This window comes from Leiobunum rupestre, chromosome 2 (genome assembly GCF_980474605.1).
Source record: "Leiobunum rupestre chromosome 2, qqLeiRupe1.1.hap1, whole genome shotgun sequence".
Classification (NCBI taxonomy): Eukaryota; Metazoa; Arthropoda; class Arachnida; order Opiliones; family Sclerosomatidae; genus Leiobunum; species Leiobunum rupestre.
This window is the reverse complement of record NC_143385.1, coordinates 26,106,136-26,119,556: the sequence shown is the minus strand read 5'-3', so window position 1 is coordinate 26,119,556 and position 13,421 is coordinate 26,106,136. Positions and strand designations below refer to the sequence as shown.

The 13,421-nt window shown below is 32.4% G+C and overlaps 1 protein-coding gene across 2 annotated transcripts in view; it reads right to left on the bottom strand.

Moving 5' to 3' along the window:
- Positions 1-1,994: 1,994 nt before the first annotated feature.
- Positions 1,995-13,421, bottom strand: part of LOC149956641 (xibalbin-1-like) — a 55,563-nt gene continuing 44,136 nt past the window's right edge. Inside the window, exons 3-5 of one of the 2 annotated variants that reach the window (XM_090164738.1) lie at positions 13,111-13,177; positions 2,213-2,367; positions 1,995-2,141 (exon numbers count right to left, since the gene is read on the bottom strand). In XM_090164738.1, coding sequence (XP_090020864.1) covers positions 2,229-2,367; positions 13,111-13,177 — 206 coding nt within the window. In that variant the 3' untranslated portion in view covers positions 1,995-2,141; positions 2,213-2,228. Of the gene's footprint in view, positions 2,368-13,110; positions 13,178-13,421 lie in introns of both variants that reach the window. The other variant, XM_090164736.1, reaches the window with a different exon arrangement.

Genomic DNA, 13,421 nt, shown 5'->3' with positions numbered 1-13,421 from the left:
CCTCTTGTCCGCTTTGAGGAGTGCTAGCACCGTGGGATGATATTGATTTGCGAGCTCAAATTGGACCCGGGATCCTCTTAGCGCATTTTCCTCTCTGGAAAGGGGCAACAGCTCATGTCAATAGGACTAAATATTTTGGTAACTTGGAACTGAAGGAGAGTACCCGAGGTGGTTATCACCGATTTTGTTGAAACTCGGGGGTTAGGTAGACCTTATGGTAGTATGAAAATTCCCAAAGGAAAAAAATGCAATGGGCTTTAATTTTCCTATGGCAACCGAAAATGTTTTGAACCTCTCCATTTAAAAAAGCATGAGATTTTCTCGGCTACACAAATTTTGTTGAAATTTAATCAAAATTGATCAATTTTACCCAAAACCCTTGATCAATTTTACCCAAAATAGGTCAAATTTATCTTTTTGAATAAGTTTTGAAAATTTAATTTTTTCAATTTTGTTTTCAGTGGTCAGAAACATTTTCGGTTGCCATGGAAAAACTTAAGACCATTGCAACTTTTTCCTTTGGGAATTTTCATACTGTTAATAGGTCTACCTACCCCCGATTTTCAACAAAACCGGTGATAACCACCTCGGGTAGTCTCCTGTGAGCGTATGTCGTTTTATAGATGAATGTAGGTGGAAGCGAATTGAAAAACTTGAAAAGTGCTTTCTAATTTGAGTACGACATTTAACATTTACAACCAAGAATCATTCGTCCATGAACAGATCTAGTGCTTCAATGATTTATATTTAATGGAATGGAACGGCTCCTATTTATTTCGCAATCACACTTTAATTCTCTATCGAACTCTTTAGTGTCTAAATTTCCCCATAGCGAAATACTATACTACAAATGACGATTCATTTTATATAATTGACTAATAATTTTAAAAATTAAGCTCTAAAGTAGATGGAAAAAGTCTTAGTGATTCTAAGTACAAAAAACAGGTTACTACTTTTAGAAATGGCCACTCGGGATAATCTAACACCCAGAGTACTTGGCTTAAGCTTAATTAGAACTCTTGCACAAGTCTCTTCTACGATTCCCCCATTTTTTTAATTAACTAATTAACGTTTTACGATTGGAAAACAACAATTTTAACTCGTTAATACTTCGGGGAAATGCAATAAAATTGTGAAAAACGAATTTTTATTAGTGTTAAGTAAAAAATAATGGGTGCTTGATCATAAACTAAAGAACGAAAAATGAGGCAGAGGTAATTAAATGAACGTTTAATATGAAAATGGTTTATTGTCTCAAGCTCTCCATTTGATTGAACATAACTTAAGTCTGGAGATGGGCAACCCACAAACAAAAATATTGCCAACGGCCGTTCGTTATACCGAAAACCCTTTCCTGGAAAAAAATTGGTTTAAAAGGAAATTTAGGGTTTATTTATTAAAAAACATCAGGATAATATGAACTTGGACGAAGACCGTTTGGAGGCCAAATTGTGCAGGATTCACGGCACCTTTCCAGAGGCCAAAATACATAGATTTCGACTCGCTTTTCAACATTATTTAGTTAATTAACTTAATCCAAATAGGAAATCGATGAAAATAGCGCGACTCGCTGCCTTTGCGCCATAAGAATAGCTGTGAGAAATTTGGAGGTCCTAGGTTGAAGGACTCGGACGTCTATAGAGAAACAGACGCAAGGCAGACAGAAGACACTTAGGAATATAGTATAGATTATAGTTAAGATTTTACTTTAGATTGACTAAGACCTTTCGAGGCAGAAAGCTCTTGCCGTTAACCCGGACATTTTACAGCCGGGTTTCTTTTAAATTGGCAATCCATGAGCTTCTTCCTTTGAAGATTTATTATAGTATTTTACCTTGGATTTTAAAGGTTTTAGTATTTATGGGTAGATATAGTTAGTTTTCGGATTCGCTTCTATTTTTCTAGCAAAATATCAGTAGGAAAAAAAATATTTCATAAAACAAATCACGCTAATATTATAAATATATTTCATGTTTTTATTCACTTATAATCTTTGTGATTTCACACATCTAACAACATTAATAAAATACATAGTTATATTACATCGTTCGCTCTCTGGCAAAATCTGCAACTCTGATAAATCCATCAACGTCTAGTTTCGTTATGGATATGTAGTCATTTTTATATTTGGATTTTAAAAACTTTAATAAAATAATATGAATGATACCGATTAATATCACGAAAACAACGTTGGTTCTCAGTTAATAAATACAGCGTTAAAAAATTAGCTATTTTCCCCAGCGTTGGAACAAGCCCATTCTCTGGCATCTACAGTTGGTGCCCCACAAATTGCAACGGCAAGAGGAACTGAAGCAGCAATCATCCGGACGATAGTCGCAATTGCCTCCTCGGCGAATACAGCCTCTTCTGAAAACAAAAACGTTTCATGTCAGTCAGCTAATTAATCTCCAAAATAAGTTTGACGGTTAAGAATAGTGTTCGGCAGTCGATTAATTTTTATAAATGAATAAAATAAGCTCGGCTTTATTTAAATAATATTTATTTAAATAACCAATAGTTGAATAAAAATTGTAAAATGTTTAAATAATCGAAAGTGAATCGGCCTATTATTTAAATAAAACCAACAATTATTTAAATAAATACCACTTTTATTCAAATAAATACTTGGTTAAGTAAAAAACATAATTAAATAAGTTAAAATGATATTCTTTTTACCAACGTTTTTTAAATAAATCCGAAAATTTTTAGATAATGAATAAACAATTCCGAACTCTAGTTAAGAATACGCTTTTTCCTAAGGTTAAGCCAAGAATATATTAAAAAAACAACTCATAGCCTTTGTTTCATAATATGCGCACGACGGGCTTTCCACCACCCTCCTACGCATTGTAACCCGGACAATTGATTTTAAGGCGTTAAATTTCGCTAAATGACTTGGGCCTCAGTTGATGTCTTGTTACATTTGCCTAGCTGGTTAAATTTATTATAAAATATCATTCATTCCGGAATCTTGATGCTTAAATATTATCTTGAATACTTTCTTGATAAGACCTATTTCCAAGGTAATTTTAATTACAGGAAGTCACAAGAGCTAATTTAAAAGTAAATTTTTGTGGAATGTCTATTGCATATCTTCCAACTTGTACTTTTGATGAATTTGTTGTGGTTTTTAATTGGTTAAATTTTAACTATTGTTTTATTTACGTGCCTACGTTGGTGTTTATGTTTTTGTGCTTTTTACGGCAGTGTAGTAGACAACCCGATTTCTTTTTCAAAATCAGTAGTAATACAGTTCGTTAATTTCTCAATTTAAATTAAGAAATTTTAATTTCTTTAAGTTTGATATTTATGGTAAATCAGCTTGTTTAATTAAGTCATGCCTGGTGAAATAGACGAATTTTCGATTAAGAAAATCGATTGAATGGATTTAATTTGGTAATTTTCAAAATGTTTTCATTTGGTAATTTTCAAAATGTTTTCATTTGGTAATTTTCAAAATGTTTTCATTTGGTAATTTTCGAAATGTTTTCATTTGATTATTTTCATAATTCTTTAATTTGGTAATTTTCAAAAAGTGTTCACTTTTGTAATTTTTAAAATGATTTCAATTTGTTATTTTTCAAAATGTTTTTATTTGGTTAATTTCATAATATCACTAAATTGAATATTAAAATATATAACTTTTTCAATTGTAAATAAAGTTAATTAATATAAATATCAATAATTTGTAGTATTAGAAAACTCCTATTAATAATTTCTTAAATTAATGTTAATTTATATTCAACAATAAAAGGTGGCTCTTATAAGTGTAATAGGAAAAGTAACAAAAATGTCGACGTAAATGAGAAATGTTTAAAACTTTTTATTTCTAAGTTAATAATCTTCAAAGTAATTCAGGAAAAGTTAATTTTTCTTTACAAAATATAAACCTTCTTTTGTCATGTACAAAAAACCAAATCTTTCCTTATTCAAAAACCCTAACACCATTTAATAAAATGTTACAAACTACAATCTCAAGCTGACATAAATTATTTAACAAGTCTGCCTTAATTTTAATTTAATATTATATTAAATTTCGTACGAAATGGTTATAACGTTCTTAGTTGCTTTGATGATTGACGCCACAGAATTTCCAATAAACCGACTTTAAAAGAGGCAAATTAAATTTCAAATATAATATAATATAATGCACAGAAACGTATTCTTCAGGATCCAAGTTTCTAAAATTTGTTAAAAAAAATTCCTTTTTAAAAGAAAGATTCTATAAAATCACGATTTATTCCTTTAAATAACGTTTAATTCTATGAAATCACGATGTTTTCTATTAAGGGCGAAGACTACTCTGGCCATTGTCTAATTTCGCGCTATTTCAAGCTGAACGCTTTTAATTTTGTATTTTAACTTATAAAATTAATATTTCAGTGCAGAACAGCCACTTGTTTAGTGCTTAAACTAATTTTGACAATTTTAAATTTAAAAGTAATTAAGTTATTACGTTTTAATTCGGACCCCCGGAGCTAAACAAGTTGGGCAAGTGCCCAAACTACCCTTTAGTTAGGACCTTATATCTCGTTAACTACTAATATTAGAATTATCAAAATTATTTTAAGCACTTGACGAAGGTTCAGCGTAATAAGAAAAATATAATGATGGAATTGTTAAAACAGAAACGTTCAGCTTGAACGAAAAAGAGGCTTTTACTGTATTCTTCCCCCTTAACATTGGTCTATTCAATAAACGCCTTCATTGTAAAATTTCTATCGTAAACCACCGTTAGCATAAGCTTTTTAAGTTTATAGGAATTACAACGGACTACTGAGTAAACGGAATATACATACTAATTTCGGAATAGAGATGTAAGAAATGAGATTTATGCAAAACTTAAAATTATTCACTTAATTAAGTGTTTTTAATATGTTTATCAAGGGGTTCTGTCCCAAATTAAAAACAATTTATTTTACAATTGTGCGAAAAATTCCTGAATAACACGTTAGAAGAAGAGTCATTCCTTACCACCATAAGTAAATGAACCAAAGTTATCAAACTGCTATACTCCCCATGTTGGAGGCGTTTTCCTTATGAAGTTACATTATTACCTCGAATTTGAAATTTTGCGCGCTCCAAGGCCGAAAGACAAACATTTTGGTTTTTATGAAACCATTTTTTATACATATAAATAGCTATACCAACAATTCCCAAGTGCAATTTATCACGTCAAAAGACGGGGATGGAAATTAGCGTTTAATTGACTCGATTTTCTCATCATTTTCATAAGAAAAACGCCCTCTGATTCTGAGCGCTATTTCAATGACTTCGGTTCATTTACTTCGGCTACCACGGAAATTGAACAAGACATTTATAAGAAATAATTATGCGGAGTTCGCCAAGATCAATGAAAACTACGGTAATATTACAATTTTCGATAGTTATTGGCGTATTTTTTATTTGAAAAGTTTTGCTTACAAATTCATTTCTTTTAGAACTTCTCTTCCAGGGACGAACAAAAAGACATAATTAATGTAAAACATCAGAGATAGATCTCTTGACAAAAATTGTTAACACCCTTGTTTGCTATTTGTTCAAGACTTTCTTGTATTTGACCTGTAATTTCTTGTGTTCTTAAAGATCATTTTAGGTGGGATGAAAGTAACTGAATTTTAAAAGTCAACTGTAAGAGTTTTCTAAATTTTTTAAAGCAAGTAGCTAAATGTATTTGCACCATAACCTATATGAGGCAAAGTCTAGTCTCAAGCAAATTTTTTTTAATCCGATGACCCTTTTTCCGCGCACAGCCGCACAATTTATGTGGCCTGGAAACCTAAAACTCTTTTCGAAAACGGACTTGGACTTCTGGTCTATGATATTTTTTTCAATGAACGTGAATTATTGCTAAAGTTGGAGATAATGCCCTGTTAAGCTGACAGCCTGCAAGATTTCACATCAACTCTCCTTACTAAAAATTGAGAAGAACTCATGTTTCATTTCATTTTATGAACTTCCTTTTTAAATATCGACACTTCGACAGAGAAGTACATTTTTTATAGGAGTAAGTTAAACCTAGGAGCAACAAACACAACACCCCACACAAGGAGAACGCAACCCGTCAAAAGTCGTGGATTTTCTTGTGTACATTTTTCATTAAAATTCGTACACAACCCTTCGTTAGCGTGTTTAAAGGCTAGCTGCGTTCTCCTTGTGTTTGTTGCTCCTAGGTTAAACACAATTACTCAAAGCTCTCTAGCGATGAAAACTCCTAAAAGCATCCACTCTTATCCCATATTTTCATAAAAACAAGACTGTTTATTATTTAAGAGCTTCTCGTCGAAAATATCTATTCAAGTGAACAATAGATCGATTTACAATTTTTAAGGGGCAAAGACGACTTTAAAGGGGTAATATTCATCCGAGGTAACGTGGTGATGGCGTTACTTGTTAGTAGATGGCGCTCTGATAGCAGCATGGCGTCATAATTTTGATTTTCAAAGATTGGTTGAAAGTTTTTAGTTTTTAGTGGAGAATGGTTTTGTCGAGATTTAAAATACCAAATTCTCTTCCCTGATTGGATAGTTTAAAATCGTATTATAGTGCCATCTATGGCGGAGTGTTAACTTCTGTTAACATTAATTTTTATTTAAATTACAAAAATTATATATTTTTAATAAGAATTTAAAATAGGCCTACTATAATTTAGAAATTAATTAATAACTTTTTAAAAAAGTTTATTTTTCATAAACTTTATAGTGTCGCCATCTATCTCAAACATTATTAAATAGGAAGGTACCTCGGGTGGATTTCGCCCCTTTTTGCATATTTCCCTGTAGGCAATATGTGAATGCGTCTATTCAACCATAAGCGTTCGACTTTTGTTAGTTTGCTGACCCAAAAATCTAGGTGCTTTAAAATTTACCGATATTTATAGAAGTGTGTTCAAACCTCAAACGTTTCATTTGGATTGCAATGGAAATATCCGAGGAGATATTCGTAAACTATGTTCATTTGTTATTATCGGAATTCGATAGAAGGCGCTCATTTTCCCATCTACGCCAAGATCGAAGCTACAGTTTACGCTCGTTTCCTTTTACCTCAGAAAAAGGTCGATTATTGTGAATCTTCGCATTAGATTTTTGTACGATAGAGAAATGTCATAGGGCATTAACGCTATTAAATAAACGAGGCATTTACATTTATATTCCTGATGTATATTTACCCAAAACTGGCTCAGTAATATCATAAGACCTTTAAACGATGTAATAAAACTATATTTACCCAAAACTGGTCAGTAATACCATAAGACCTTTAAACGATGTCATAAAACTATAACGTTGTTTTTCCAGAAGTATGTCTCTTTAGGAAATTTAAAACAAAGTATAGAATTATTTCAAAAAGATTTCGACCTCTAGCGAGATGGTTTCAAAGGCCGCGTGTGGTAGGGTGCAAAAATACTCAAAAGCTGGCTGTTAAACTTTCAGCAAGAAATAAAGTGTCATACGCTTAAGACATTACGCTCAGCAATATACGCTTTTGAATAATTCAAAACAAACATAAATTTAGTTTTATCGATATATAGATTTTCGATATACGTATGCGATTGCGGTTTCATCGAGCGACGGTATTTCTATTGTTAAAATAAAAGTTACATTTCATTTATATTTAAATTATCCTCTATTTTCCCCTTTTTTAGAAATTATTATTATTTAAATATCGAATTTATAGGTCCACATTATCGATTCCTTTTTGTCCAAATATTGGTCACTGAATCATGTCATCGCTGTATAATTTGTCCTTTTTAATGGACCCAGAAAAAATTTACAAAAGTCAGCCATCCAGCCAGCCTATTCGATAAGGCTCTAACTTTTGATATCAAAATTTAAAAGGACACATTGAAAGGAAAATCGTACTCTTTAGATACGGGTTATTTCGTTGCAATGACGTCTCCGTAAGTAATGTTAATTCCGATAATTTATTATCTATAGGTTACTAGCGACGTCACGGAATAAAGCACTTATTAGAGTTCCAAAATAAATAGATTATTGTGGCCAATTATTAATCTTATAAAAACGACGTCATTCTCTTTCGCTGTGACGTACGTAGAAGTTATTTATCGCCAGAGAAGCCAATGAAATGACACCTTTATATCGTACAAACAGCTCTTTTAGTTTCAAAAATCATAATAAGTATTTCGAAAGATAAAATTCTACAATTTATACATTGGAATTGTGATTAGGTTGGGAGGATCCTGGTAAAAGTTGTCTTTGGCATTTGCTTCAAGAGGGGAACTACTTTACTCTTCAAGTATGCATGGAATTTGGGAAACGCCAAAATTCTTCTTTATCCACATGAATCAATAAATATATTATTTTCCCTGTCATTAGAAGAACTGATTTTTGACACGGTGATTTATAATAAGTAATGATTTTATTACGGAAGACTCATGAGACGATTGTATTTAATTAAAATTTAATTGTAAAAACTTCTTTTTAAATACAAACATTTAGAACGTTATGATAAGAATTTCGACACAACGTTTCAGGTCTTACAAGTAGAGATCGGCGTTTGAATAAGAATTTATCCAATTATTTCTTTTTATTCATAACCACAAATTATCCAAAAATTATACGAAAAAACCGATTATTTTTGCATGTTAAATCGTTGTTTATTCGTAGAAAACGTTCATTAAAAACATTTAACCAAACTTTTTATGGTTAAGCGAAATGTTGCCGGTTAATTTTTTCGTTCCGCCGACCTCTACTTACAAGATCCTTTGTCATTAGCTTAGATACAAGATTGAAAACACACAATGGTCAAAAGCTTTGACCAGTGTCCCTTTCGTGGGCGTATAAGTTGCTTCAATACCAAATGCGGTTAAACCTTCTACAGAATACCATGATTTCTAACCACCATTGTTTTCCAGATAGCATTGAACTTCATTCACGTAAAATGATTTGATTAAATTTTCAACATTTGATCAAATTTACAGTAACAATATTTTATAAAGTAGATTTGATGAGATATTGATCCAATTTTGTAATATTGAATCTTAATTAAGAAATAAAACACAACTTTTTCTTTCTTAATTAACCTATACACAGGTGGCGTAAAGCTTTATTTATTTACTATTGAATTTTATTTAAATTGGTAAACTGTGTTTTCAGTTTGATATACCTAAAATCGGAGCACAAATTTTGAGAAACATTCTCGATATGTGGTCTAATTTTAAAAGACGTTGCGTGTATCGATCACACGCTTGATTAAAAACAATTTGTAGAAGAATTTTTTCTTTTCTTACGATACAAATAATTATTTGCCGTTCCGTCGTTATTTCCCCGCAGTAAAGGCGAATATCTTGAGTTTTAAAATATAGATTTCGTTTATACCAAGGTGACGTACATCCCACTACTACCGGTGTAATTGTAACACACAATCCCATTTAACATAGTTTGGTGTGATAAAACGAATTAGTGTATATCTTTTCGTAGCATTCGAATAAACGGAAGGCTTTTAATATTAATACAGCAATTAAGGCGTCATTAAGGTTACATGATTTAATTTTAAGAAATCCTACGGGCATTTAAAACCGTGCAGGGGATTTAATGAAAGTTTCTCGTGAAAATCTTCTCTTCTATAAAAATTTCCAACCTATTTCAAGGATATTTAACTATAATACTTATTTTCTTTAAATTCGAAGATAATTACGTTAGGTTCATGATTGCACTAAGTGAGTACTGAATATTATAGGACAAGCGATAAGCATATATTTTTAATAATGAAGCTTAAAACCTATTTGAGACAAAGGGGTGTATAATTCTGTCAACTAATCAAAAATTTCTGTGAAATCATTGTCTTGTTTTGGTTGACTTAATTAATAAAGTGTATTTTTGAAGAGACAGATACGTTATGGGTAAAATAATAGTCCTTTTAAAATTGCAAGCTATACGGTTACTTACGAAAATGACTTGGTCAAATGACATTTCGTTCCAACTGGAACTAAGACACATTTTATTTCCAAATCTGTACAAAATGTGCATATTTACTACGAACAGGGTAATAATTCCTACCAATCATCAAGGATCTTACAGCAAAGCCATTGATTAATTGGTTTAATAATTCTGATTTTTTCAATGGACCATCCTAGAGATCCATTTCTATTGTATTATCTTTTGGCGATCAAGGCCACAAATGAGCTTTTAATACCAATAGTTTATATTTGGTATGCACTTAATTCGGTTGTTTTATTTTCTAGCAGGTTACATCAATTTAACCGAGGGGTCGGACATTCCCAAAAAAAGCGTACGGGATTTCGAAATCTCTGTGATTTCGCGATTTCGTCAAAGATTTCGCGATTTCGTCAAAGATTTTTCGCGATTTCGTCAAAGATTTCGCGATTTCGTCGGAGATTTCGCGATTTCATCAGATTTCGCGATTTCGTCAAAGATTTCGCGATTTCGTCGGAGATTTCGCGATTTCGTCCAAGATTTCGCGATTTTATTAGGATTTCGCGATTTCTTCAAAGATTTCGCGACTTTGTCAGAGATTTGCGATTTCGTCAAAGATTTCGCGATTTCGTCAGAGATTTCGCGATTTCGTCAAAGATTTCGCGATTTCGTCAGAGATTTCGCGATTTCGTCAAAGATTTCGGGATTTCATAAGATTTTGCGATTTCGTTAGAGATTTTGAAATTTGGTCAGAGATTTTGCGATTTCGTCAGGGATTTCGCGATTTCGTCGGGGATTTCTTGCGAAGTGTACGGGATTTTGTACAAATGTCCGACCCCTCGAATTTAACCCCTTTGTTAAATTTTTAAAACCATTTCAGAAATTTCTTAACCATGTTTAACTTCATATAATAAATAAATGTTTGAAAAAACAGTGTCGTCATGGTTTAAATATTACTTCAATACGTAATCACATTTTGTACGTTCGCTTACGAAAATTAATTAATCCAATGTCGATATGTAGATCTAACAATAAAACCAAGAATGATACAGTTTAAAATTCAATTTAATTTAGAACAAATATATTTAATGAAATTGAAAAGTCCCTCTAACCAGCAGGAAAGTAGCCTACAAACTCATTGCAGAAGGAGTGGTTCTTAGTTTTTAGCCACTGCCACAAGCTCTCCTCTTGTTACGAGGCGAGAATAATCACCACTTCGCCACCCCACGTGAGCGTTTCGAGGCTAAACTATTCTTTTCTTGAAGATGAGAGTATAAAATAAGGACATGGAAGGATCACCATCAAGACTTCTTAAATGGTATCTGCTCCTGACCTCATTTATTTTATTTTCAATGTTCCCCTAAAAGCTTTTCAATTTCTGGGCTAGCAAGAAATTGCTCCGTGCGAGACTGTGTTTGGAATCGGGTCTACTTCAACCAGAATTTATTAACTTTTTTTATTATAAATGATGTTAAAAGGGCAAATAATAACGTTGATAAAGTATTTTTTTGAAATGTTGTAAACATTTCTTTTATTTTCTTTGCAGGCCTTTACTGAAATGACTTGAACCAATATACAAATATGATACAATAGGCTCTTAAATAAAGCATCTCCGAAGAAATTGCCAAGAAGAAATATTCCCGAGAGCCAGGATCGGCAAGTTACTATTTATACGGGGTGTTTCCAAAGGTAATGCAAAAATCATAAGGAGTTGTAGAGGGTGAGTTGAAAAGTATGCCGGTTTTCCCCATTTTCCTACGATGAGTTAAAAGAGCGCCAGAGAGCTTCAAAGTGTGGCCTACTAGCCCCTGGAAGTAGGCTGCAACAAGCACAAAACCAAGCAGGGAAATGTTAACATTAAGGTTTGGGTTCGTGTGAGAGGTAAAAAAGGAATTTGTAAACAAATCGAAGTAACCAGCGTAAAAAAGTACACTTAAACAGAAAAGTCCCTGCTGCTTGGTTTGGCGCTTGTTGAAGCCTACTTCCAGAGGACAGTACGCCGCACTTTGAAGCTCTCTTGCTCTCTTTTAACTCATCGTAGGAAAATGGGAAAGAAACAGGCATACTACTTAACTCACCCCCTACAACTCTTTAAAATTTTTGCATAAACATTTGAAAAACCCTGTATAGTGGTTGTTAAAATAAAGAAAATTTTGATATGATATGATATATTGATATAACATATTATATTACAAAAAATTTTGGATTATAATTTTCGAATTTTGATCTGCCAAATTTTCGACATAATTTGAAAATAAGGGTATTAGCTTATTTGTAGGCGCGAAGCACTGTGCCTAACGTACCTTATGGAAATTCGGAGCCTGACCGACAACTTGTTGGAGCAGGACCTCCATACGCTCTGGCCATCGCTGTACTCAGCGCATTCCCTTGTTATTCTTTTGGGAGAGTAATTGGACAAGTTCTCGATCGGTAGAAGGTACTACGAGAGCCTTCGCCTTTTAACGGCTTTGGAAATCGCGAGTTGGTTTTATGCCTTTATAAAGCGAACTTTAAATTAGTCCTTAATTGTTGGGCGTGCACGTGGCAAAAGCCTAAACCTTCCTCGACGGGGGCACTATCTTAGCGATAGAGCCAAATCACCGTAATAGCTTTAGAGCAAATTATGTTGAAACTTCGGAGCTCGTTATGATAATAGTCGCCGTCCTGCCAATTTATGAAAGGTGTCCAAATTTAAGCGGATATTATTTTTATACGTCGTGTTATATCGCTTAGGTGTAAACATTTTAGATTGAAGGAATTAAAATGATGTATGGACTAATTAAGTATGTGGAAATTTGAAATAGGGAAGTTTCGATTTTGAACGACGTGGCACGTGCAGTTAGGATAATCCTGGATTTAAGATGGTAAGTGCTGTCGTTCATCACAGTTTGTCATGTATTGTCAAATAGTTAATAGCGTCTTATAATTAATATACTACTTCTGAGGTCCCTTCTCCAGTAAGAAAAGAGAAATGCTAAATATTGAATTTATACTTTTATAAAACTTGAATACTTTCTGCTACTAAGAAAGATGGCGTTTTCTAAACTCGCGTTTCGAGCAAATAAACGATAAACAAAGATAAAAGCTAATCTAAAATCGCTCAAGATTTCCAGCGATCAATAAGAGAATATATTAAAAGATAAAGGGAATTTAATTTAAAATTTCTGTGAAGAAGCAATGAAAATTGAACAGTATAACCAATTCTCTTTAATCTTACTTTCTTGGTAAGCTGTTTATCAATCGGCTGTCATCCAATAAATCTTCATAATTTGTAAGTCTTTTGTCTGTAATGAAAAAAAAATCGAATTACAAATCAAAAATTTGTATTTTTTACTATAAACATGATTTTTCTATCATTCTCACATAAATCTTTACTATCGTTATCACATAAATCATTACTATCGTTGTCATGTCAATCCTTACTATCGTTTTGATATAAATCCTTTATAACGTTGTGATACCACTCCTTAATACCGTTTTCATATAAATCCTTTAAAACGCTGTGATACCTATCCTTTATATCTTTAT